We start from the raw sequence: 23,878 nt of genomic DNA on the forward strand, positions 1-23,878 counted from the left end.
CTATGTTAAATGAGTAAATATAAACTGTGAGACAGAGGAACAAGGAAAATTTGAGGCTCTTCTGTTCTGCAGTGAAACTGGTGACGGAAGAACTGGTCAGAAGTATCAAGTTGTGGTGATAATAAGGGAAACCAAAAACAAGGGGATACACATATGCCTCAAAGCTATTGATGATGACCTGTTTCTTAAGCAAAGGGAGCTGGGTATTTTGTTTTATTATGTTATAATTTATACTTTGTGTACATCTACTCAATGTGTGTGTGTGTGTGTGTGTGTGTGTGTGTGTGTGTGTGTTTAGTGTTTGAGTAAATGTTAAAACAAAAAAAGGCTATCAGCGTCTCCTACCCCTTTATGTACAGTAGCCCTGGCCATTCTGGAACTCCTGCCCCAATTAGGGGAGCTCCCACAAGACCTCAGATTAGGGGGGAATGGCCAACCTGGGCTGCCATCTCCTGAGAGCTTCTGCATATATTTTTCAAAGAAACATTGCTATTAGTAGTGGTTTCTATTCTTTTTTTTTTTTTTTAAGATATTATTTATTTATTTGACACAGAGAAAGCACACAAGCAGGGGGAGAGGCAGAGGGAGAGAGAAGCAGGATCCCCGCTGAGCAGGGAGCTGGATGCAGGGCTTGACCCCAGGACCCCGAGATCATGACCTGAGCTGAAGGCAGCTGCTTAACCCACCCAGGCGCCCCTCTATTCTTTAAGTAGGAGTCTGTGGGCTAGCTTGCCAACCTAACTAACTATAATGTTTTCGCCTGTCCTTGGGGAACTATAGTCTGAGTTCCATATAGCTTACACAGAAACAAACTTGCTGTTTCAAAAATAGGGGCCCATCAAAAATGTTGATTCAAATATGAAGTGCTATATTCTAAGTATAATCTCCTATACAGCCTGTGTAGAGGATTAGGAACTGAGATGTCAATGACACTAGGGTGCTGAAATTTTGCCTTCAAAGGGCAAACTGGTTAAAGGAATTGAACTCCAGAGTCATAACATTAGGAACATGTGGAAAACTACATATAGTGGCTAATTTTATGACATCATTTCATAAAAATAACAGAGGGGCCACAAATGTTTGGAGGTATAATAACTGGACTCTGAGAAGACTGTAGGAGTCTTTAAATCCTTCTGGGACATGATCTGCTTTCCCTGGTCCCGGGTTTCTGACTACTTACCTATTCAAAGCTGAACTTACATGCTGGAAGAGTATTTGCAAATAATTGTTTCAACTTAATTTAATATAGTTTAAGTATGTTCTGAAAATGTTTAAGGTAAAATTTTATTATAGGTAATTTGTGTTCTATTACTATTGTATTTCCTCACAATTAGCTGTACTGCTTTTTAAGATGTCTTAATCTTTTTATTGTCATAGAAGAATAACGCAAACCTAAAATCATTAAAGCCAGACAAGCCTGACTCTGAGGTAAGACCTTTTTCTTTTAACAGTCTTACTTCTAATCTTCCTTTTACATCAATAATGACAATATTGTGGTGATTAAAATGTGTATTTTATAGGAGCAAGCCAAGATAGCAAAGCTTGGACTTAAGCTGGGTTTGCTTACCTCCGATGTCAACTGTGAGATCAAGAAATGGGAGGATCAGGAAAATGAGATTGTTCGAAATGGGCGCAACATGTCCAGTATGGCCTATTCTCTGTATTTATTTACTAGGTAAATGTAGTTACACTTGATCCTTTTAAATCAGTTTAATAATATTTGGTGTAAGGAAAAACTCGTGTTAAATCATTGATAGGTTAAAGTCAATTTCAAATATTTGGTAAAAAAGACTAAGTTCTTACGATAATTAAGTGAATACAACAAGAAGACATTTAATTAGGATTTAGATTTAAAAGATAACCCCTCCAGGTTTGTGTACTGTTCTTTTCATAATTTTTTTTTAAGGTTTTATTCATTTATTTGACAGAGGCACAGCGAGAGAGGGAACACAAGCAGGGGGAGTGGGAGAGGGAGAAGCAGGCTTCCCATGAATCAGGGAGCCCGATGCGCGGCTCGATCCCAGGACCCTGGGATCATGACCTGAGCCAAAGGCAGACGCTTAACGACTGAGCCACCCAGTCGTTATAATTTTGCATCCTGATTTTTGTCATTCAATATATCATTCTCTCTCCTAGCCAGCATCAGTAAGTTTAGAAAACATGTCTTTTAAACTCTTTATGCAAGTGACTGATGATTGATTAGATAATACAGATCAAAGAATAGAACCATGAGGACTACCACCTCAATAGGGTGCCACATCTCCATGAATCAGTGTTCATTATATAGCAGAGAATTTCCCTGACTTTACTATTGCATGACCTACATTCTTTGTCCTGTCTGCATAACAAGACTCTTGATCAAATGCCTCATTGAAGTCCATGTTGATCACATTCCACAATCTTCTGTTAAAATAATCTATACATATGGTATAGTAATTCCATGTTGTAAACATTTATCTGTTATCTGCTCAATAATCCATTCTAGAATTTTCTCAAGGAATGACTTCAAACTTTTCACTAATTTTCTGAAATCTTTCCTTTTTATTTTTGGAAACCTAGAAAATATTTGATATCTCTAATGCTATGGCTCTTCTACTCATTTTGATTTTGAAAATATCAGCAGTGGTTCACACCCACAAGTTGTTTTAGTATTCTGGAATGTAATCTATTTCATCTGGAGTCTTTTTTTTTTTTTTTCATTTTTTAAAAAAGATTTCTTTACTTTTAGCGAGGGAGAGAGAGAGAAAGCATGCACTTGTGAGCCGGGGGGCGGGCGGAGGGGTGGGCAGAGTGAGAGGAGGAGAATCTCCAGCAGACTCCCGTCTGAGAGCAGAGCCTGACCTGGTGCTCGATCTCATCACGGCCTGAGATGAAACCAAGAGTCAGTCACTCGACTGAACCACCCAGACACCCCTCATCTGGAGTCTTAAGCTCAATTAAAGTAGTTAGGATCTCCACAGCTATGTGGGCATTGGGGTTCAATAAATAGCACCCTTTTTCCTACCCAATTTCTGAACAAAATGAAAAAGTAAGCAAAAGAATAGGCAGGTAGGGGCCATAACCTTTATATTGATAAAGCTATTATTGGATAATGTAGTTTATATCCCCTAACAAGTAGGTTTTTAAAAACGATCTCTAGAATTCAGAAAATTCAGAAATCTTACTCTACAGGGATAGAATGTATCTCTCAAAATAACTGACAGAGCAGGTGTCTCCCAAAAGCAGCTTTACTTCCAAGAGAAAAGGAGAAAGGAGAGGCCTACCACATCCCATTTATTTTTGCAAAGTCACCAAAAAGACTGAAAAGCTAAATAAATGCTCATACCTTTCTATGGGAGGGAATAAGGGGGAGAGCCGAGAGAAGTGGGGTTATGCTAGTGAAGATGCCTGTGTATGGAAGGAAGATCAGGAGTGAGGAAGGAGCATTCATTTCCCTCTTGATGAAGTCCTCTACCTTTTCAAGACAGAGAATTCTGGAGGGTGCAGAAGTGATAGGAGCTGAGTGCCTTGGCCTCTGTTCAGCAGCCATCTGTTAATGCTTTACCATACTTTCCAGCATGCGCGACCTTTCCTCTTCGGTGGTTTCCTTCCTTTGTGCTTAGTCATTTTTCTTTGCAAGCTTCTCCTGGGATTGAGTCTTCCTAATGCAGTTTTGACCTTTTTTTCTTAGGTCCTGTCTTTTTAAAATCTGATGAGTCACATTTGCAGAAGAAAGTAAAATGGAACTCCTTCGTTCACGCACACCAAATGTGCACAGATTAGCTGGAATAACAAAGATCTTGACCTTTGGCTGCAATCATGCTAGTTATCTTCTGGGGATAAAAATCAGCAGATCTTTAAACAAAAATTGGTTTTTCACCGATGAAAACTGGAGGAATATCATTATCACTAAGTAAATGTAGTTTGATATAGAAAATCTTCCTAAACAGAGGATTCCTCAAGTAGAATTTTTTGTTTACATTTTTAACTGCCTCTTTTATTTCTTGTTTCTTGTTTCAGAATATTCCAGGGTGATGTGGTCAGCATTTTTTGTTTCAGAGTCAGGATAGTGGATTCTGGTAAGGGATGACATGCATCCCATGGAGACTAGGAAGCATGAGGGGCTGCATTATGAGGGGTAGGAATAACTAAAGCTCTGTGGAATGGGACTTGTTAGGAGATGTAGTTATTAGACAGGAATGCTCAGTTCAGGGAAGAAAATGGACTTTCTGTAATGGGTAACACCTTGTGCCATTTTGACACATCTTGATATATCTGTGGTAAAATCTCAAGCTGGCTTTGTTTTCTACCCACACTGTCAGCTTATGTTTTTCCCCAACATTTTTTTCTGTTTTCCCTTAATACCTGTGGTTTACCAGCCTCATCTAGTTGCTTGTTTCTTTTTTTAAAATATTTTTTAAGGATTTATTTATTTGAGAGAGAATGTGTGTGAGTAGGGGGAAGGGCAGAAGGAGAGAATCTCAAGCAGATTCCCTGCTCAGTGGGGAGCCCAGTGTGGGGCTTAATCCCATGACCCATGAGAACATGACCTGAGCCAAAACCAAGAGTCGGGCGTTTGACTGACTGGGCCACCCAGGCGCCCCTTTTTTCTGAGACCCATCTGTTAGCCTTCACAGTTTTACAGTTTTCCCGGGCAATTTTATAGCTTTTCCTCAGGCTGCTGTTTAAGGTTGTCTTAACAATTTATACAATTTCTTAGTAATTTATAGGTGATAATTCATATTTCTTGATAATTTTAAAGATTTTTAAGTACTCTCTACACCCAATAAGGGGCTCAAACTTATAACCCCAAGATCAGGAGTTACATGCTGTACCAACTGAGCCAGCCAGGCATTCCTATTTCTTGATAATTTATATATTTAAGATTTACTAGTGCATTTTGACTTAAAAAAATTTCAAAATTACCAGAGCCTTATAGGTCTTTAAGTGGTTTCTGTTTCATAATTTTATTTGATGATCACAGCGGTTTATCAGAGAACAGGAATAATTTGTTCACATGTCACAGATGTTGAGGGCAGAACTGGTTGTTATTAGATTTCTTCTATTCATGCCTAGTCTACTGCTCTTCATAATGCATTCTGTTCTCTTTGCTGTGGTTTGCTTTTTGTTTGTAGAGGTCTTGGTTCTTCTTGATAGTTTTCAATCTGATGTTCCCTAATCTGCTGATGAGAGTGGTAGCACAAATATTATGACTATTTTATATACCCAGCGCTGAAACTTAAATGACATTCCCTTGTCAAAGTTTTAGAATTAAAAATGAGAATTTTTTGAGTTTTGGTCTGATCCTCTTAACATTATGTAACAAAGGCCTTTGGTTAAGACATATTGTCAGATCTTGTGTATTTAATTTATGAAGCAAAATGAAAAAGATTAAAAAGGAAAAATAAAACTTAAATATTACTTGTCGGTTTTAAATTTCTTTACATTATAAAATTAACATATATAATGTTCACTGAAAAATTTTAAAATGCCCTAAGAAGTAATAGTTAAAGTTATTCAAGAATAAAGTTACAATATTATTAGTCTATTCAGTATTACTCTTCAAAAATTTGGGATCTATTAACATACAAAATGCTCTAGAAGTTTTATGTTATGAAACCAATTTTCAGACAATAAGATCTCCTTGATAATTCATTTTATTTCAGAGGAGAGGGGCCACTGAAAACTTCCCAGGATTTAATTCATCAACTAGAGGTATGTTTTATTTCCATTTTATGCTACTAATTTAATTCTGGGCTAAAAGTGGGTAATAACAGATTTTCTAAATGATTTACCATATCATGTTTGTATGCTTACCTATGCACACACATGTATAGAGAAAAGTGGAAAAGCAGATGGCTTGCAGTAGCATTTTGTGGAACTTTTTTTTTTTGATATCTTGTGTAAAATTCAAATATTATAAGGATAAAGCAGAGTGGGCTTTGTTGACGGTCAATATGTGCAATAAGTTATAGGTTTTCCAAGTAGGTGGAAATATCCTGTCAGCAAGTGCATATCCTGGATACCTTCCTGAATGCTAGGAAGGCTTTTTGGCCTCTTCATTATTGGATTGGATGAATGATACTGAGTAAATGAGGACAACACATGAGAAAGCATCTGTCATAGGCTTGAGACAGAGGGGTACTTGGTATAGTTTCCTTCTTTCCTTCCATATTCCTGCTGATTTAAGGCATTCAGGGAGGGACAGACATGCTCACCCCCACCCCTGTGCCCCAGTGTGTCTAATGGAACTCCACGTAGGCCCATCTTGAATTCTTCTCCCTCAGAGGCCTCAGATTGGCAAGTGGGTTGCAAGAATACTTGCCCTAACTCTCACGGTAGTTTGCTTTTCTAGAACCAAGGGCATTCTTACATTTGAAATGGGTAATTTCTATCACTTTCTAACCTTTAATAGTTTCCTTTGGCATTCCCATGTGCTGCCACCTGAGCCTCTTCAGGAAAGGGATTTTAGCTCGGGAGGATGATTATCATCAGAGTCAGAAGATTTCTAGAAAATACTTCTTTTGTATTTTCTTATAAAGTTGACTGTAAATGAGCGATTTCCCTTAAAACAGTTGGAATAAATTCTGGATTCACTCTGTTCCATTTGGCTCATATCCATTTGAAATCATACCACACCACAGGGGGTATTTCACTGCAAAAGATTCACTGGTCACCTTCCTCCTGTGTGAGCTTATTCATTAAACCGGTGTCTACTGAATTATCTACTGATGAACATGAAGCGCTCATCAAGAATTTATTGAGCTTCTACTGTATGTCAGATCCTGGTGGGGAGAGCTCTGTGGAGAAAAGAGAACAGAACAAAGCCAGTGCTGACCTGGAGCTTACATTCTAGTGGGAGGAGGTAGGCAGGAGAAGGTTAAGTATGCAGTGCCTATATATAAGCATTTAGAGATAAAATCATGAAAGATAAAGAGAGAAAGGTGATAGAAGGGTGGCAAGAAAAGACCTCTCTAAGGGGGTAACATTTGAGTAGAGATATTAATGAATGAGAGAGTGAGCTGGATGGAAATCTGGGGGTAGAATATTTTAGGCAAACAGAGCAAGTGCAAAGGCCCTGAGATGTTGAGGTAGGCTGGAGGGGTCTGAAGAAAAATAAAGAGGCAAATGTGGATGGAACAGAGTGAACCAGAAGGAAAGTGGTAAGGTATGACATCTCCATAGCCCTGGGAAGAACTTTGACTTTTTTTTCAGGTATGAGGGAAAACCCATTGAGGGTTTGGAGTAGCAGTGGCAGGATCGGACTTAGGTTTTAAAATGTTTTTGGCTTGATCACCAGGGTAAATCGTAGTGCCATTTACTGAGCTAGGGAACACTGAGGGAGCAAACCAGATTTAGAGGGTGGAAATCAAGCATTTTGTTTTGCTCAAGTAGTATGTAAAAGACTGGTGTCAGGATTGTTCAAGAATGGAGAGAGAGACTGGGGAGTCATCAGCTTTTAGGTGGTTGTAAAACCATGATAGTCCAGGAGATAGACATGGATCTTGCCCCCATGGGGTTTGCAGGCCAGAAGGGACGAGATGTAAACAGAAAGTGGTAATGTAGGATGATGAAGAACGTATGGGTAAATGAGTCATTCTGGTTGGTTAGAATCTATGTGTAAAACTCATCGGTCTCCCTTTTAAAGGGTAAGGAAGGGAGCAAAGGATTATTTGACCTTGAGATCAGTTCTTCCAATGATAGCAAGGTGTTGGATAGAGTGTTACGGTTAACACTGCATTGCCTCCTTCTTCATGTTCTTTATCTAATTCATTACCAAGCACTTTAGTTTTCTTCACAAACCACCCTCATATTTGCCATTCTCTTCTTCTTTACGGCTGCCATCTAAAGCTAAGACTCCTACCCTTTATTCCCCTGGTGTCTTACTCTGAAACATTCTGTTACTATTTTAAAATAAGCATCCTAAATATTCCTATCTTATCTGCCCAGCCTTATTTTTCCACTGTTCTTTGCCATCATCCTGTTCTCTTCGCTAAATTGTAAAATGCATGGTGAATACTCAAGAACCAATCTAAATTGGTCCTCTCAAATGGCTGGTTAAGGAATGTGTATGGGTGACAAATTTTAGTGGAAGCAGGAAAGTCCTAACCCTTTGACCTCATGTTCCACAATTCATCACCCTTTAGAGTTGGGGTATTATAAGGTGAGCTCCAGATCCTTCCAGAAGCCCAGACATAATTTGTATGGTTAAGTATCATAGGTCTTTATGACCCTCCAGAGTAATTGGAGGTGTCCAGGTGTAGAGGAGTCTTTCCAGAGATTGATTCTGCATCAGGCCTGAGAAATCTCCTTCTGAATACTGCTAAACATTTGTGTTTCCTGGGTGGGAGAAAAGCTTCAGGAGTTCCACGACAGACCTTTTATCTTTGGGTTTACTTTTAAAATTCAATATGACAATTAGCCATGAGTATATTTCTTATGAACTATCTGTAAGATATATATCTAAGTAGTGACACTTTTCTTTTCCACTAGGTTTTTGCTGAAGAGGGCTTAAAGCTTGCTTCAAGTGTACAAGTTTTCTTAAAACAGGTAATGCAAGTCCGCCTGCTTGGTCTTGATGGTGATGTCACAAATACCCACTTGGGGGATATATTATTAAGGTGTAAGGGTATCTAAGGTTTAAAAGATGGTGTTTGTTGGAGTTGTTATAACTTCCTAAATTATATTTCAGCTGAAAGATGATGACAAGCTTATGCTTCTCCTGGAAATAAACAAGCTGATTCCTTTATGCCACCAGCTCCAAACAGTAACTAAGACACCTTTGCAAAATCAAGTGTTTCTAAAGGTAAAAGGAAGAGCGCGTTACTCGGGAGACACTTGAGAAACTTTTACACTTACCAGGCATGCTTCTAGCCTATTTTTCTTCAGAGTGTTATCATCCACAGACGGGCAATTTACTTCCATTTTTCATGCCTCGATTGCAAGAATCATTTATCATCTGTAGTTGTAACTGACCCCAGGGAGCAGTAGGTTCACCAAATCAATCAGCTTTCTTTTCTTTTCTTTTTTTTTTTTATTAAAGATTTTATTTATTTATTTGACAGAGAGAGAGACAGCGAGAGCAGGAACACAAGCAGGGGTAGTGGGAGAGGGAGAAGCAGGCTTCGTGTGGAGTGGAGCCCATGCAGGGCTCGATCCCAGGACCCCGGGATCATGACCTGAGCTGAAGGCAGACGCTTAATGACTGAGCCACCCAGGCGCTCCATAAATCAGCTTTTTGGACATGATCAATTCCACCACACTGAGCAGCTACCCTTAAATCCTGAGGTCATCACATGTCTAACTAGGGCACAAATCCCTCAGAGTAGGGGCTCCCGTTGTTTGTCTTAGGGAATTTAGCTTATGTCCACAAAGCAGAGTGCCAGAAGTTGCTAAGTAGGGGGTTCACTGCCGCACTTTGGAGTGTTTTAAGAAGTGCCTAAACAGCTCAAAATAGAACAGGTTGATTTTCCATCCATTCTTCCTGGGGTTCCGTGAAGTGGGCAGGAGATCTGGGCAGCAGGCCCTGCACTTGTGTTCTGAGGCCTCAAGTCTGCTCATGTGCCCTAATCCATATGCCTTTTGAGATCCTTTAAATTTCTACAATGAAGAAATTTTATCAGGTTAAAATGTAATTAATAATACAGTCTTTTGAAGTACCTTTTGTAGAATTTTATTTGCTTGCTTTCTGTCATTATAGGTTGATAAGTGTATTACAAAGACAAGATCCATGATGGCTATTTTGGTCCAACTTCTCTCACTTTGTTATAAACTGCTAAAGAAGGTAAGATAGGTTTTCTGTCTGAAAATCACATTTTAAAAACTAGTTTCCAGAAAAATGCAAAAGAAATAGTTACTATTTAATTTTGCAATTTTTATTTTGAAAGTAAAGTAGAAACTAATTGTCTTAACTCTTTCCAGCTTCAGATGGAAAATAACAGATGGGTCTCTGTTACAAATAAAGACTCCGTGGATGGTAAAACTTGAGAAGCTTTTGGGGTCAGATCTCTCGAACAGCATGCGGCAAAGCTGATATTTTTAGAAAGCAAATGATCCTTTATATTTTCAGAAATTCAACAGTTTTATAAAAAAAAGTTATGAAATCTTGCTTTATTTTCTGATCATGAAACTGATTGTGATGCTTTTTAACAGCTAATAAATGCCACAGTAGTTGCTACATTCCTAATTGCAGTGTGAATTTACAATGGGACATTGCCACTAATAATGTTGTTGAAAGTCAAACCAAATATCCCAACTGTCTTAATGACAGTTTAATCCAAAGAAGCTATTTTGAATATGTGCTCACCTTTGGCATAAAATACCTTAATTTCCTTTTCTGTTTTTAAGCTTATCATCTAGAACACTAATTTTCAGCAGGAAATATATAGTTGTCTGGGTGAACACAGGGGTTTCCTTAAATCTGTGGCCTTTTCTTCAGTCCCTCTGTCCACAATTGTGACTGGCCTCTTCGCTGTCCTGTCACAGATCACCCATGCTAGGAGCACATGTTTGTTCTCTGACAAGCATCTCAGAGCATAGGCTCTCTGCTGTCCTGCATGTCTCCCCCCTACCCCCCGCCTCCGCCCATTCCCAAAGGCAGGGTCATGGAGCTCACTCCACAGAATCCTCCAGGAACTCACTAGGAGATGGCTTACACTTCCCCTTCTACCATAGCTGGCTGGTCTGTCTGCCTTGAATATTAGCTGGAATCCTAAGCCTGTCTTACTGGTGTAAAAAAATAGTCTTTGAACCATCCTTCGTATTGACTGATGGAATGGAAGATACGGGACAGAGAACAATGGAACTAAGATGTTTAAAATAAATTCTGAATAATTGTGCATCTTGTATATGTGCCTTTGGAATGTTCGTTATAAAACATTTTAATTTTAGGGCTTAAAGTTTTTCTTGTTTTTGTCCGGGTTGGGGCTTTGATTGAAGGATCTGGTTTATATGTTCAGTCCTTACAGTATAGTATAACTTGTTTTGAACTCTTGCTAGTGCTTGTATCCCAATACTGTGAAATTCATTTTGAAATCTGATAGAACATGTCACTTGCCAAATGGCAGTAGTTATATAAGCTTGTCTGATGATTGGTATCTGGGTCAGCTATCACAATCAATATTCATAAGATCCTGAAGAACCACAGTACTACCAATTAGCTAGTCAATATTTTATTGAAGGAAACTTGAACTTACCATAAGCCTTCAGGAGAAAATGGGATACACTTGGCTTAACGACCTTTATATTTCTTTTATAAAGATTATCAAGCATGATTTTTATTCCTTGAAACCAAAATATTCCTTAAAATTACATTAGAAATAATGGGAGAACAATGAAGTAATGTTACATGTAAAATATATATTTCTTTTACTATCTTTAGTATCTTTGTTTTCTGATGTCTTCAGGAATCATTATGCTACACAAAATGGGGATCTGCTGGTTTATGCTTACATTTCCAGTTCATAGCACCGTCATTGTAGGTGTTTGTAGAGTTATTACCTGTATCATGTCTGGTGAGTATATTTAAGGGACTGTCATGCGGCACTCAAGTTAAAAGTTTTTCTTGTGAATCAAAAATAACTTTTAGATTTTATTTACAAAATAGTTTTACATAAAAAAATGACAATTTAAAAAGTCCCTTTATTTGAAATTCAGTGTAAATGAGTAGACAATCTTAAATCATAAATCAGTTCCCTTTTCAGTTTAGATGATGAGAAAGTTTTTGTTCCATTCAAAGACATCTGTGTTCTGGATTACGGCAACTTCTCAGTAACTTCTTGGCTCGCTACCCCACATAGCTAGAGTGTGAGACGGAGCGACAAAACTACGTATTGCAATAAGCAGCTTTACGCTGCATTAGAATACTTCTATGTTGGGAAAGCCCTTTGTAGTTTTCAAAGCCTTTTCCTATATCCCTCATTTAAGAAGCCACAGTGTTACACTGGACTTTGTTTCAGAGAGGAAGGCCATCTGAGCCACATAAGGAGTGGCCAAGTATACCCTGCCTCTCCCCTATGACCTAAAGGGAGAAGAGTTGGGGCTGAAGAGGTGGCACCAGCCTTTTTGGTAGTGTCACTCGAAAGCAGATTGGGTAAAAAAGGCCTGATTTTTTTTTTTTTTTAACTTCAAACTGAGGGAAAATTGAGGCAAAAACAATAACCATGCCATAACATTCAAACCGAAGCATGTCAAAATGTAGTATTTACCAGTGGGTTACAGGATGATGGGTAAATTATTTTTACTTTGCTACTTAAAACTTATCTGTCTTGTCCAAATTTTCCTCAAAGTGCTTGTCAAATTTTCCTTGTCCAAATTTTCCTTGTTTTTAATCAGAAAAACATCCTTTGTTTGCCAGTTGTTAGGTAAAAGAACAGAGTGGGTACATGGGCAGGGCAGATCTGGGAGGCTGAGGACAAAATGGGAACCAAAGCTTGTTATGCAAGATGAAGAGGGGGAACTAGGTTAAGTTTGAAGATCAGGCCTCTCTGCGGATGGCTAGGTGTGAAGCATGCGTCACACGTGCTGGTTCTTCTTTAGTGCACAGAAGGCGTAGGGTGGGGAGGGTAAGCACGCCGTGGTACTCATTACCCATCTCAGTCCTCATGATGTAGCTGTTGCGGCAGTCATGCGCTTCATCACTATTTCCTCATACTGTTTCTGTGTCAGTAAGCCTTCTGTTATGCTTTTACTTTCTTCAAATTTGGGCAACACAACTGCAATGTAGCCTTCAGTGGATGGCTGGGAAGGAAATAGAATATTTAGTACTGTCAAACGTGTAAAATCAGATAAAAAGTATGTGGATTGGATCATACTTTTTTCTGCCTCCTTTACCTTCTCTTGAAGAATAGATGGCTTATGGAGAATGTTTTCATTCACTTCCATCAACCGTCCTCTAACACAGCTGTTCAAAAAAAAAAAGTTGTTTTGAAGAAAAACACTACCTCCTTTGTTTCTCCTAAATTGTGGTTAAAAAGTATCTCACCTAGATACAGTATATTCTTCTCCATCTGAGCAGTAAATCTTACACAGAGGTGCAAGCTCTGTTAGAAACTGTGCCCCCTGATAATAAAAGGGAAGAAGTAATTAAGTGATGTATATGTTCACTTTCTTTTGAGAGGCAGTCCTCAGTGTGATAAGAGAATATATTCCTGGAACTAGCGTTTTAAATAAAAATGACTTAAGTACTGAAAAACCATTTATTCAAACATTTATGTAAGCGCCTACTATATGGGTCAGGTACCATCAGAGGCTCTAGGGGAAAGAGAAGACTAAGATAAATAACGGGTAATTTAATTAACGATTAAGAATACATTTTGTCAACTTTAATGAGAAAGCTACATATGGCAAGACATAAAGATTTCAAAAGTGTAGGAAAATCCATCAATAAGCAATAATACAAAATTCAACATGACAGAGTATGACAGCAATATTATACAAAGTTACTTTCATTAAGATTCCTAACTTATTTTTATATTAGAACTTACTAGATAAAGGAACTTCTTTATTAGGGTCAATCACTAACACTTTTTGAAGCAGTGATTTTTTTTTATTAAAAAGAATGCACTTTGAGGAAAATTGGGAAAATACAGAAAAGTTTTAAATAGCAAACAAGAATAGTTTACCCATTATCTTTATAACCCAGAAACAAATACTACATTTTAACATTTATCTGTTTGAATGCTACGACATGATTGTTTCATGTACTCCACATCAGTGTATCTGGTGAGGTTCTGACAAATATCTACAAGGAAGCTCATGGGAAACTGATGCACGCATGTCTATGTTGCTCACTTTTTTCCCAGAAATTTTTCCTATAGTTAACATGGGTATTTGAGGTCAAGATGCTATTCTCTATGACTCTTTACCACTCAAAACATTGTTTTCTCTTTTTATTTTTTTTTCCTCTCTTTTTTAAAAAGATTCATCCATTTGAGAGAGAGAGACAACTTGTGAGTGGGGTGAGGGTGGGGAGACTAGCAGAGTGGGAGGAGGGAGAGGGACAAGCAGACTCTAAGCTCTGCAGACATGGGGCCCCATCCCAGGACCCTGAAATTATGGCCTGAGCTGAAACCAAGAGTCAGATGCCACCTGACCACCCAGGTGCCCCCCCCCCCACTCAAAACATTAGACAGCATACAGATGCTACCACATTGGCTTCAATCGTCTGCATATGGGTACTTCATTTCAAAATAGTTCTCAGTGTGACTCCTCACTTTTGGGAGGAGGGGCTGTGGATTTTTCCCAAAGGGTGTGTCTATCACTGGGTCTACATTAAAAGCGCATAAGTATTTTGACCCTTTTTTATCACCTCCCTTGGGAGAATAAATGATTGGCAGTGCTGAGAATCAAAACTTATCTGTAGTGGGTTCCATATGCAGGTTCTCCTCTGTTCTTCAATAGTAACAATAGTGTTAACTATTTTGGACAAAGATTTATCATGGGAACTTCACAAACACTAACTGTTATACTTGTAATTTGTAGACTTTTATCTTTTTTTCTTTTAAGAAGCTGGGGGTGAGGGGGACTGGAGGAGAGGGGCAGAGAGAGATGATCTCAAGCAGGCTCCATGCTCAGCACTAGCCCATTGCAGGGCTTGATCCCACAACCCTGAGATTATGACCCAAGCCAAAATCAAGAGTTGGATGCTCAACCGACTGAGGCACCCAGGTGTCCCTACTGACTTTACCTTTTAAGGAAGGTTCATGCTTTTCTAAGTCCATGTGTTTCCTGAGCAAGGAAAAATTTCAAACCTACAAAGGGGAGTATAAACAAGGGTCTCCTACAACAGTGAGGGTAATTAGCAGAAACTCTTAGTATCAAGTCAGAAAATGAAGGACCTAAATCATCCACTGAAACCTTTTTTTTTTTTAAAGATTTTATTTATTTATTTGAGAGATAGAGAGCACGAGAGGGAAGCGGGTCAGAGGGAGGAGCAGACTCCCTGCTGAGCAGGGAGCCCGATGTGGGACTTGATCCCGGGACTCCAGGATCATGACCTGAGCTGAAGGCAGTTGCTTAACCAACTGAGCCACCCAGGCGCCCCCACTGAAACCTTCTTATCCAAGTGGGTATGTTGGGATACTTCAGTATGTTACTGAATTCTCCTTGGTGTGATACTCTAATAAAATGTGTCCATCCTGCCTGAAGTTTAGAGGGTAGAGATAATATCCTATACAACCCAGCACTGTTTGGAGGGACAGGGTGTGGCTAGATAACGTATTAAACTGGCAACAATTAAAGAATGGAAAATGGTAAGGAGCAAACACTCTATTTTTTTCAGACTGATTTTTTTTTTTTCACTACCTGAGGATGTATTTTTTTTAATTTACATCTGAAAGTACATGGTAAAGAAGAGTTGGTCACTTAAATTTTATAGAACTCAGGATAGTGGCTTACTAAAACTAGAAGAGACAAAATATCTTGTTATATTGGTAAGAAAGTTGTCCTTTCAAAGGCCTGCCTTCCCCATCTTCCACCCTGGGAATGATAGGAATGATGGTACAGAACTAAAAATATGACAAATCCTATACATCCTGAAATAACCTCATTTTTTGGTCTAAGAATTTCTTTGGGGTTATTCTTTTTTGTTGTTGTTAAAGATTTTATTTATTTATTTGAGAGAGAGAGAGAAAATGCAAGCGGGGGGAGAAGGAGAAGCAGGTTCCCTGCTGAGCTGGGAACCCAACATGGGGCTCGATCCCAGGACCCCAGGATCATGACCTGAATCCAAGGCAGACGCTTAACCAACTGAGCCACCCAGGTGCCCCTAGGGTTAAAGTAGTCTTAAAATCAGCACATCACAGGCACCTGGGTGACACAATCAGTTAAGTGTCAGACTCTTGGTTTCTGCTCAGGGTCATGATATCAAGCCCCGTCATGCTCTGCGCTTAGCACGGAGTCTGCCTGAGATTTTCTCTCTCTCTCTGCCCCTCCTGCTTGGGCTTTCTCTCTAAAAAAAATAAATATTTTTTCAAAAAAACAGGCATATCAAACTGTCAGGGGAGTATGCTGAGCATATATCACTGGATTCTAAGACTGACTAGATCTATCATTACTAAGACATTGAAGATTTAGATAGAGAATGACAGGTACATACCCGCTTAAATTTCCCAGAGACCTTGTTCTGAAGTCTGCTACAGTTGGTACTGATTTGATAGGAGATGTTTTTAATTGTTTTTCCACTTTGAAGAACTGGATGAGATTCTGCCAATGTGATGACACATATTCTATAGGTAGCAAAAATTTGATGCTGTGTTATTGGTTAATATAATTCTTTCTCATACCACACGGTACTCCTACTGGCACGAGAATATATGAACTGACATTTGTTTAGTCAAACTATCATTTCCTCGCATTTTCCTCTGGCTACTGCTGGAGCTTAACTGTAGAAAGGAATGCAATAATAAAAGAGGAGAAAATGAAACTGAATATCCTTCCCAGAAAAAGGAAGAGTACTACAAGTCTTTAGGTAGAACTGAGGCAGAAGAGAGAAAACTAAGGCATCCCTGTATGTGTAGGATACTACCTGTGCCCTACCCTAGTCCTTTCTGTGAGCCCCGGCAATTCACTGTGGTTAGGCACAGGCTGGTTATTTCACATAGTGGCTGACTGAGGGTGTGGTCCTCCATTTGGATGTTTGGGTAATCAAATTTATTTGGAGTATGCACTGAAAGGCTCATTCTTGTCAGCCAAACTTCTCTAATAAATGCCATTTCAACACAGTGGAAGATGATCATTTAACGAATATTTGTTTAACCCAAGACCATACCAGGCTATGATACCAGAAACTTTTTTTAATAATTTAAAATTCCCAATTTGCTTACCGGTTGGAGTGCTGTAGTATACAGTGGTCCTCACAGGGTTTGCCTTTGACATCTAGAAGAATGAATGAGTTTGTTGGTTGTTGAGTCAATATTTACTGCCACTGTGTGGTATTTTTCTTTGGTTTGTAGAGATAATTATGAAGACTGAATACACACTAATCATTGGTATCCCTTCATTACTTAAAAAGATATACATAAAGGCTTCCTGTAAAGTATTTAAAGAGATCTGGCCCAGATGGAATCATTCATTCAATATTAAATGATTATTAACTCTGCTCCATCTTGCTTTATCCTCACTTTAAAATGAGTACATTCATTATTTCTATTAGAAAAAGTGCCATTAGCAATGCATTCTTTTTTTTTTTAAGATTTTATTTATTTATTTGAGAGAGAATGAGAGATAGAGAGCACGAGAGGGAAGAGGGTCAGAGGGAGAAGCTGACTCCCTGCCGAGCAGGGAGCCCGATGTGGGACTCGATCCTGGGACTCCAGGATCACGACCTGAGCCGAAGGCAGTCGCCCAACCAACTGAGCCACCCAGGCGCCCAGCAATGCATTCTTTATATAATATAGTAGCATATGTCTTATCGGTCAATTTTAGAGTGACCAACTCTTCTGGTTTACCCAGGACTGTCTAGATGTTAGCTCTGAAAGTCTCGGATTCTGGGAAATCCCTCAGTTTTGGATAAACCGGGTCAGTCACCCTAGATTTGGCTAAAAAATTGTATGCCATAATATTTTAAAAAATAAGTACACCTATTATCCCTGAATGAAAGGGAGCAAGTAGGGGTTAGAGAAGGATCCTCAACGATGCTCCCACCACTGATTCTTACTGGGTACACAAAGCAGGACAACACGATATCTACTTCAAGTGACAAGTATATGACACCAGCAACTTTTAGTAAAACTGTTAGATTTTGCTTTCTAAATGCCTCCTTTCTAACCCAGTTCTCCTCTCCGTCCCTGCCTCCACCATAGTTTCGACCTGATCATTTAAATTATTGTACGTACCGCCACTGCTGTAGGACTGAACCAGTCAAATCCTTGCAGGCATTCAGGGCGATTGCAATCCACCTTCCCTAGGGGTGGTGCTTCACTTTAGACTATCTTCCCGCAAGCGACCCACCCTTCAACTCGCACCGCGACGCCAGCCCCTGAGTGCGCCCGCATGTACTGCAGCCCTCCGCGGCTTTGCGACTGCCATTCCTTCCGCCTAGAAAGGAACAGAGATCCAGTTCCTTCTATGGGGAGGAAGCGACGGGGAAAACGCGCGTGTCCCATGACCTGTCACCACCGTCCCTACAGCATCAGGCAAATGCGGCCGAACAGAAGCCGACATCATTCCCCACTTACCGGCTTTGTACCAGCGAGTGAAGTAACGATCCACGAGCGACGGAACTGTCAGTTCGGCGGCCGCGGGCTCTGTGGCCATGGCGACCACGGGCGCCACCACCCCGCTCTATGAGACCCGAGCACTTCCTCCGAGCAGGCCCTGGAGGAGGGCGTACATCCGGCGCGCGGTCCGCCGCCCGCGGCGTGCGCACGCGCGCTGCTCCCTGGCCCCGCCGACTCCGCCACCGGAGTTTCTTAGCACTGTTTTGGAGTCCGACGTCAAAGCGGGGATCGAATGCCATAGCTTGGGCGGGAGGGTGGAGGGACAGGGACGCAGGGGCAGCGCCGCTCCCCACCTCTAGCTAGCCGGGGCTTTGGAGAAGGCCGGCCACGCCCCCGCCGCCTCGTGACGTCACTCCCGCGCCGCTGGGCGCGTGTCCCACCTGCTTCGCTCGCTCTTCGCTGTCTCACGGGTCGACCCTCCGCCCACCTTCAGCCACGACTCCCCGTGGTCGAGCTACCGGGCGGCCCCGTGCGCGTCCCGAAACCTGGAGAGTCGCGGACGGAGAGGTGTGTGTGTGCAGCTTCGCGTGGGCTCTGGAAGGCCCGCCGCGCGTGGCCGGTGAGGCGAGGGTGGACGCACCGCTGTTTGCGGGTCCTCGGAGCTCGTCGCAGGTGAGCGTTCGGCGTGGAGGGCACGGAATCGGGCGTGTCCTCGGGATGTCCTAAGGGGACCCTGGAGCGTGCATCCTTTGCCTGCTGCAGGAGGCTCGGGAGTGGAGTGCGGCGTGACCAGCTCTGCCCTTGAGCCTTGAGTTCTCTTTCTGCAAACATGCCACCTGCTCCATCCGGGGGCTCTGCGCTGCTTTCCGGGGCGACGTGTTGCTCCCCCGGCTGCACATTTACCCAGCCTCTGAATTCCTTGCAGGAGTGGACAGTACCGCCGAACCAGTTAATGTGTGACTGCTGTTAGTGGATTGGATGAGTGTTTGGCGCTGCTTCTCGCATCTACGACTTTTTCGTGGAGATGCCTCCTGTGCTTCTCCATCCAATGTTTATTATATGGCTCTCTCTCCCTTTAAGCTGTGACCTCCATGTAGGCAGTGACAGAGTCCTCTCTTGTCTTCAGATCCTTGCACTTACCAAGTGCTCAGATGTTTTATGTGGGCCACAAACCGGGTCGTATGATGGATTTCACACTATGCAAAGGATTCAAACTGTATATTGACAGCGACGGAACTAACCAGTAAATGAATAGTTTAATATGAAATGTGAGCAAAAAGAAGGGAAAGACTGTTTTCAGCTGGGGGTGGGGGGCAGGGAGAGTAGAAGAAATGCCATGTCCTCAAATAGAAACTCATTTGAATAGGAGAATAGCAATACTTCGTTTTCCAGGTTGTATTTGATGTGCTTGTGAGACATTTTTGTGATAACAGCAGGAGGTTGAAACTGTGGGTTTATTGTTCACTTTGGGGAGGATTTGGGCTAGACATGTAGATCTAATCAGTGTATCAGTGAGCTGTCTGACACTTGTAGTCATGGGCATGGTAATTAGCCAAGAGGCGAAAGGATGGAGGAGCAAGGGTGGAGGAATTGCCAGAAATTTCAGAGAGGATACAGACTTGATCTGTGGTATGAAGAGATCTTTAGCACAATTAAGGGCTGGGAAAAGTGTAATCGAGGGTGAGAGAGTTGGGGATTGCAGATGTAATAGAAAGGGTACTAGTAAGTTGAGGTCCTGGGGGAGTGTGGAGGATACTACTTGCCTAGCCTTGAGAAGGAGTGAGGACACTTTTGAGAAAAGGGAATAAGGATGATGGGTGTGAAAAGTTCGAGAAGTTCCTTTTGAGCTTGGAACAGTTGGGATGGGGGAGATGAATGATGATCTCACCTTTGTCAGTGATTTTGGAAGCTCTGTGACTTGAGAACACCCGTTGTTTGCTGTGTTGGTCAGTCAGGGTCCAATCAGGAAAGTAGAAACCACACAAAATTTCAACAGATTTTAATATGAAGAATTGGTTAAGTAGCTATTAGAGGGATAAAAGCAAAAGGGAGCAGTGAAGTAATGTAAAAGGTAAACTGATGGAAGTAGCTACAACACTTAGCTTAGGGCTTGGGTTCGAAACGGGAAGATGGAGTTATCATGACCTAATCTTGGAGGAGAGGTACTATTAGAGCTGGGACTCAGACTTCTGATGTTGAGGACTCTGGAATTCGGAGGAGGAGTCCTGCTGTTCTGGATTTCAGTGTCTGGAGAGAGACTGCCTGGTTAGTGCTAATATCTGTTGGGGTGGGGTTGATGAGGTTGGTCCTGGGAGTGCTAGGGACTGAGACCAAGGGCCCCTTCAAGAGTGGAGGCCCATTGCTGGGATGACAATGACTGGCGCAGCCAGAGAGTCCTCAGCTCCTTGTCTTTATCCTCCAAATTCTTATCCTGGGGTCCTTGGACCCCAGGGCTCCACAGGTTGTTGGTTAATGGAATCCAAGTTTACAGGGAGGAATATGAAGACATTTTGATGATCTGATAATGGCAACAGTAACAGCATGATTATTATTAGATAAACTAGCATGAAAGACAGGAGACTCTATACATTGCACCCCAGTTGCCTGTTCTCTTTTCTTGCTCCTCTATTACTTGCTTACTCCCCTCTAGCCAGTCTCTCATCTCGAATCTACCCATCCTTTCAGATCTGTGTCACTGGTCATCTGTATGTTTAAAGATGAAAGGTGATTTTTATATTTTTTTAAAAAACCCGTTTTCTAGATCTGATTCTAAAAATCTGCATGGTGTAATATAGGTTCAGATAGTTTCCAGAAGTTCTTGAATATGAATGTCACCAAAGCTTACAAAACCATGTTGGCCTTGATTTTCTTCCTCACTCCCACCATGTATGGTCTTGCCTTCCTCTTAACCCACATTACATATTGTATTTTTATATTACACATACCATTACGTGCAGTGGTAGGATAAGGGTTTACTCATTTTATTCTTACATTGTCATATGTATGAAATGCAAGATGAGGGAATTCACCTTGGATGAAGGTGATAATAAGGCCATTGTGTTCTATATATATTTGCCACCCCTACCATAAGTTAGGGATTTCTAATTATAAACTTTATAAACTTTAATGGGGTCTGAGTATAAATATCCAGCACGTTAACGTTCATTTTTTTTTTAAGATTTTATTTATTTTTCAACAGAGAGAGAGACAGTGAGAGAGGGAGAAGCAGGCTTCCTGCTGAGCAGGGAGCCCAATGTGGGACTCGATCCCAGGACCCTGGAATCATAACCTGAGCCGAAGGCAGACGCTTAACGACTGAGCCACCCAGGCGCGCAACATTCATTTTTTATTTCTGTTAGCTAACGTTATGCATTAAAGCAAGTCTTATTTGGCCAGACCAAAGTAGGTTTCCTATTTATCATCCTTTTTCACCTTTTCTATTTCACTGGTAAAAACCAGGCCAGGAAAGCCAAATTACGTGAAGTAGTTATATCAAGTCATCAAGCTTCTCAGATGTTGATCATCACTTTGAAGTAAACTGCTATAATTTCATAGTGTCTTTTTTTTCCCCTGAGATTAGTAAATACCTTTATTTCTATCTTTAATTTCAGTATTTAGTTTTTAAATGAATACATAAACATAAAGCCAGTTTACAAATAAATTTATCTGGTGATATTAAAGCTATTTTATTCTAGATTTTCTTCAACTGACTGTGTGTGTGTGTGTGTGTATGGATTTTTTATATGATTTCTATAAATCTTTCAGGTTATAAAGATATTCTTATGTGCAAAAATAAAATGTTTTCCTATTTATTTTGATGTTTTCAACTTTTCCGAGGAATAACTGATGTTAAATCTTTTTGAAGAAAAAATTCTGAAGTTCAGGATCTTGTCTCTCCCAAAGAGTAAGAATGTAAAGTAGATTTCAGAACCTCAGTTTGTAGACCATAGATAAGCACTCTGAGTTGGTGAGGTTGCTACCACACGCCCTATGTGGGTTCAGATTAGGTCTTTTTCTTTTTCTTTCTTTCTTTTTTGGTTATTCTGACTACCACATCCCTGCCCCTGAATCATTTTGCTTCTATGAGTGTCATTTATCACTGGTAAGCTATTCCTTTCTCTCAGAGTAGTTCTTCATCAAGGGATATTTGTACTTTTCTTTCAGGAATTGTTTCATCATGAGAAATCTTAAGTTATTTCAGATCCTGGAGTACAGGGATATTCAGGCTCTGGGGAAACCTCAGTGCTTCTCTCTCCGAACTGAACAGAAGACAGTGCTCATCGGCTCAGACCATGGACTGATAGAAGTAGACCCTGTCACAAGAGAAGTAAGTTAGTGATGGAGAATGCAGGCACTTGCAGGACCCTCAACTTATCTTTTTCCAAACCTGCTTCCCCTAGATTGTCTTTAGTTTAAATCTTACTGAATTCATATTCTCCTAAATGGACATTCCCTTTGCTTTATATTAGGTCATATTAGACATTACTTAAATAGTAACCTACCTTTAACTCTGCTTCTGTTTGAAATGTAAGTTGGCAAAATTCTGGCTTTATATTTTGTTTGGGTGCCCTACTTTTTACCCTTTCATCATGTAAATAACTGAATCTCAACTGGGAATGCAAGTGAAAATTGCCTGTAGAGCTTTTTAAAATTGTGTTTCAGCCTCCATCCTATGTCAACTAAATCAGAATCTTCACTGCTGGATCCTGAGTGTGTGTGTATATATATGTGTGTGTGAATTTATGTATATGTATATGTATATATGCATATGTATGTATACGTGTGCGTATATTTATATACATATACATATGTATATGTGCATATGTGTATGTATATGTGTGTGTGTATGTATACACATACTTAAAAAATCTTTGAGTTGATTCTGAGATCTTCCCTTAATTATATTTTGCTAGTAATGTATTTTAGGTTATTACATTCTTAGTTCTTTTCCCCTATACTATAAAAATTTTAGAAAACCATAGTTATTAGCTTCATGTTTATTGGGCTTTTTTTTAAGAGACCATTCTTGCTTTTGTTTAGTGCTTGCTTGGCAAAAAGGTCCCATTATCTTTTTTTTTTAATTAAAGACAGTAGTGTTGTGATATTCTCAAATGAAAGTTTGGATTTTAATCTAGAAAAAAATTGAAAGCTTTTATATTATAAAGGAAGCATTAATTTGTTTTGGAAATGTTATGATTTGTTCTTGTAAATAGATTAGCCTAATTTGTTTATGTGTTTGTTTTGGTGAAAGGTGAAAAATGAAATTTCTTTAGTGGCTGAAGGCTTTCTTCCAGAGGGTGGAAGTGGCTGCATTGTTGGTATTCAGGACTTGCTGGATCAGGAGTCTGTGTGTGTGGCCACAGCCTCTGGAGATGTCATACTCTGCAGTCTCAGCACATGCCATGTAAGTGGAGGAGTCCAGTGAGGAGGAACTCTCAAGCATCCTCAAACAAGTTGCGTGTTGTGTGTAGAAGCTTAAAAAATCAGGAGCTAATGCATAAATATTACATTTAAGCGTTTTGCAAATTAGCGTCCTTGAATTATGTATTTCTTTACAAAAAGTTGTCAGCATGGCTTTAGCTGTATTTCAGCTGTACTTCAGCTGTATTTCAAAAACTCGATTTTGTCCACTGATGCAGCTGGAATGCGTTGGGAGTGTAGCCAGTGGTATCTCTGTCATGAGTTGGAGTCCTGACCAAGAGCTCGTGCTTCTTGCTACAGGTAAGCTTGTTACTGTCTCT

The 23,878-nt window shown here is 40.3% G+C and overlaps 3 protein-coding genes across 7 annotated transcripts in view; 2 read left to right on the forward strand and 1 right to left on the reverse strand.

The window, feature by feature from the left end:
- CTNNAL1 (catenin alpha like 1) overlaps positions 1 to 10,817 on the forward strand; it is a 60,372-nt gene extending 49,555 nt beyond the window's left edge. For all 4 annotated transcript variants that reach the window (XM_073876599.1, XM_073876601.1, XM_025888428.2 and 1 more), the window contains 7 exons: positions 1,378 to 1,428; positions 1,521 to 1,675; positions 5,646 to 5,694; positions 8,473 to 8,529; positions 8,672 to 8,785; positions 9,680 to 9,763; positions 9,901 to 10,817. In XM_073876599.1, the coding sequence (XP_073732700.1) occupies positions 1,378 to 1,428; positions 1,521 to 1,675; positions 5,646 to 5,694; positions 8,473 to 8,529; positions 8,672 to 8,785; positions 9,680 to 9,763; positions 9,901 to 9,966 (576 nt within the window). In that variant the 3' untranslated portion in view covers positions 9,967 to 10,817. The remainder of the gene's footprint in view (positions 1 to 1,377; positions 1,429 to 1,520; positions 1,676 to 5,645; positions 5,695 to 8,472; positions 8,530 to 8,671; positions 8,786 to 9,679; positions 9,764 to 9,900) is intronic.
- A 317-nt stretch (positions 10,818 to 11,134) lies between these two features.
- ABITRAM (actin binding transcription modulator) lies at positions 11,135 to 18,385 on the reverse strand. Its single transcript, XM_025888430.2, has 6 exons — positions 18,156 to 18,385; positions 16,803 to 16,854; positions 16,076 to 16,205; positions 12,962 to 13,038; positions 12,811 to 12,880; positions 11,135 to 12,717 (listed from the first exon to the last, which is right to left on the reverse strand). The coding sequence occupies exons 1-6, from the start codon at positions 18,232 to 18,234 to the stop codon at positions 12,580 to 12,582; spliced, it is 546 nt and encodes a 181-aa protein (XP_025744215.1). The 5' UTR covers positions 18,235 to 18,385; the 3' UTR covers positions 11,135 to 12,579.
- A 58-nt stretch (positions 18,386 to 18,443) lies between these two features.
- The window catches only part of ELP1 (elongator acetyltransferase complex subunit 1), a 57,834-nt gene continuing 52,399 nt past the window's right edge, over positions 18,444 to 23,878 (forward strand). The window contains exons 1-4 of one of the 2 annotated variants that reach the window (XM_025888451.2): positions 18,444 to 18,809; positions 22,302 to 22,464; positions 23,389 to 23,541; positions 23,777 to 23,858. In XM_025888451.2, the coding sequence (XP_025744236.1) occupies positions 22,315 to 22,464; positions 23,389 to 23,541; positions 23,777 to 23,858 (385 nt within the window). In that variant the 5' untranslated portion in view covers positions 18,444 to 18,809; positions 22,302 to 22,314. The remainder of the gene's footprint in view (positions 18,810 to 22,301; positions 22,465 to 23,388; positions 23,542 to 23,776; positions 23,859 to 23,878) is intronic. The other variant, XR_012373523.1, reaches the window with a different exon arrangement.

This window comes from Callorhinus ursinus, unplaced genomic scaffold (assembly GCF_003265705.2).
Source record: "Callorhinus ursinus isolate GAN/ISIS: 27379988/994484 unplaced genomic scaffold, GSC_fseal_2.0 scaffold24, whole genome shotgun sequence".
NCBI classification, from domain to species: domain Eukaryota; kingdom Metazoa; phylum Chordata; class Mammalia; order Carnivora; family Otariidae; genus Callorhinus; species Callorhinus ursinus.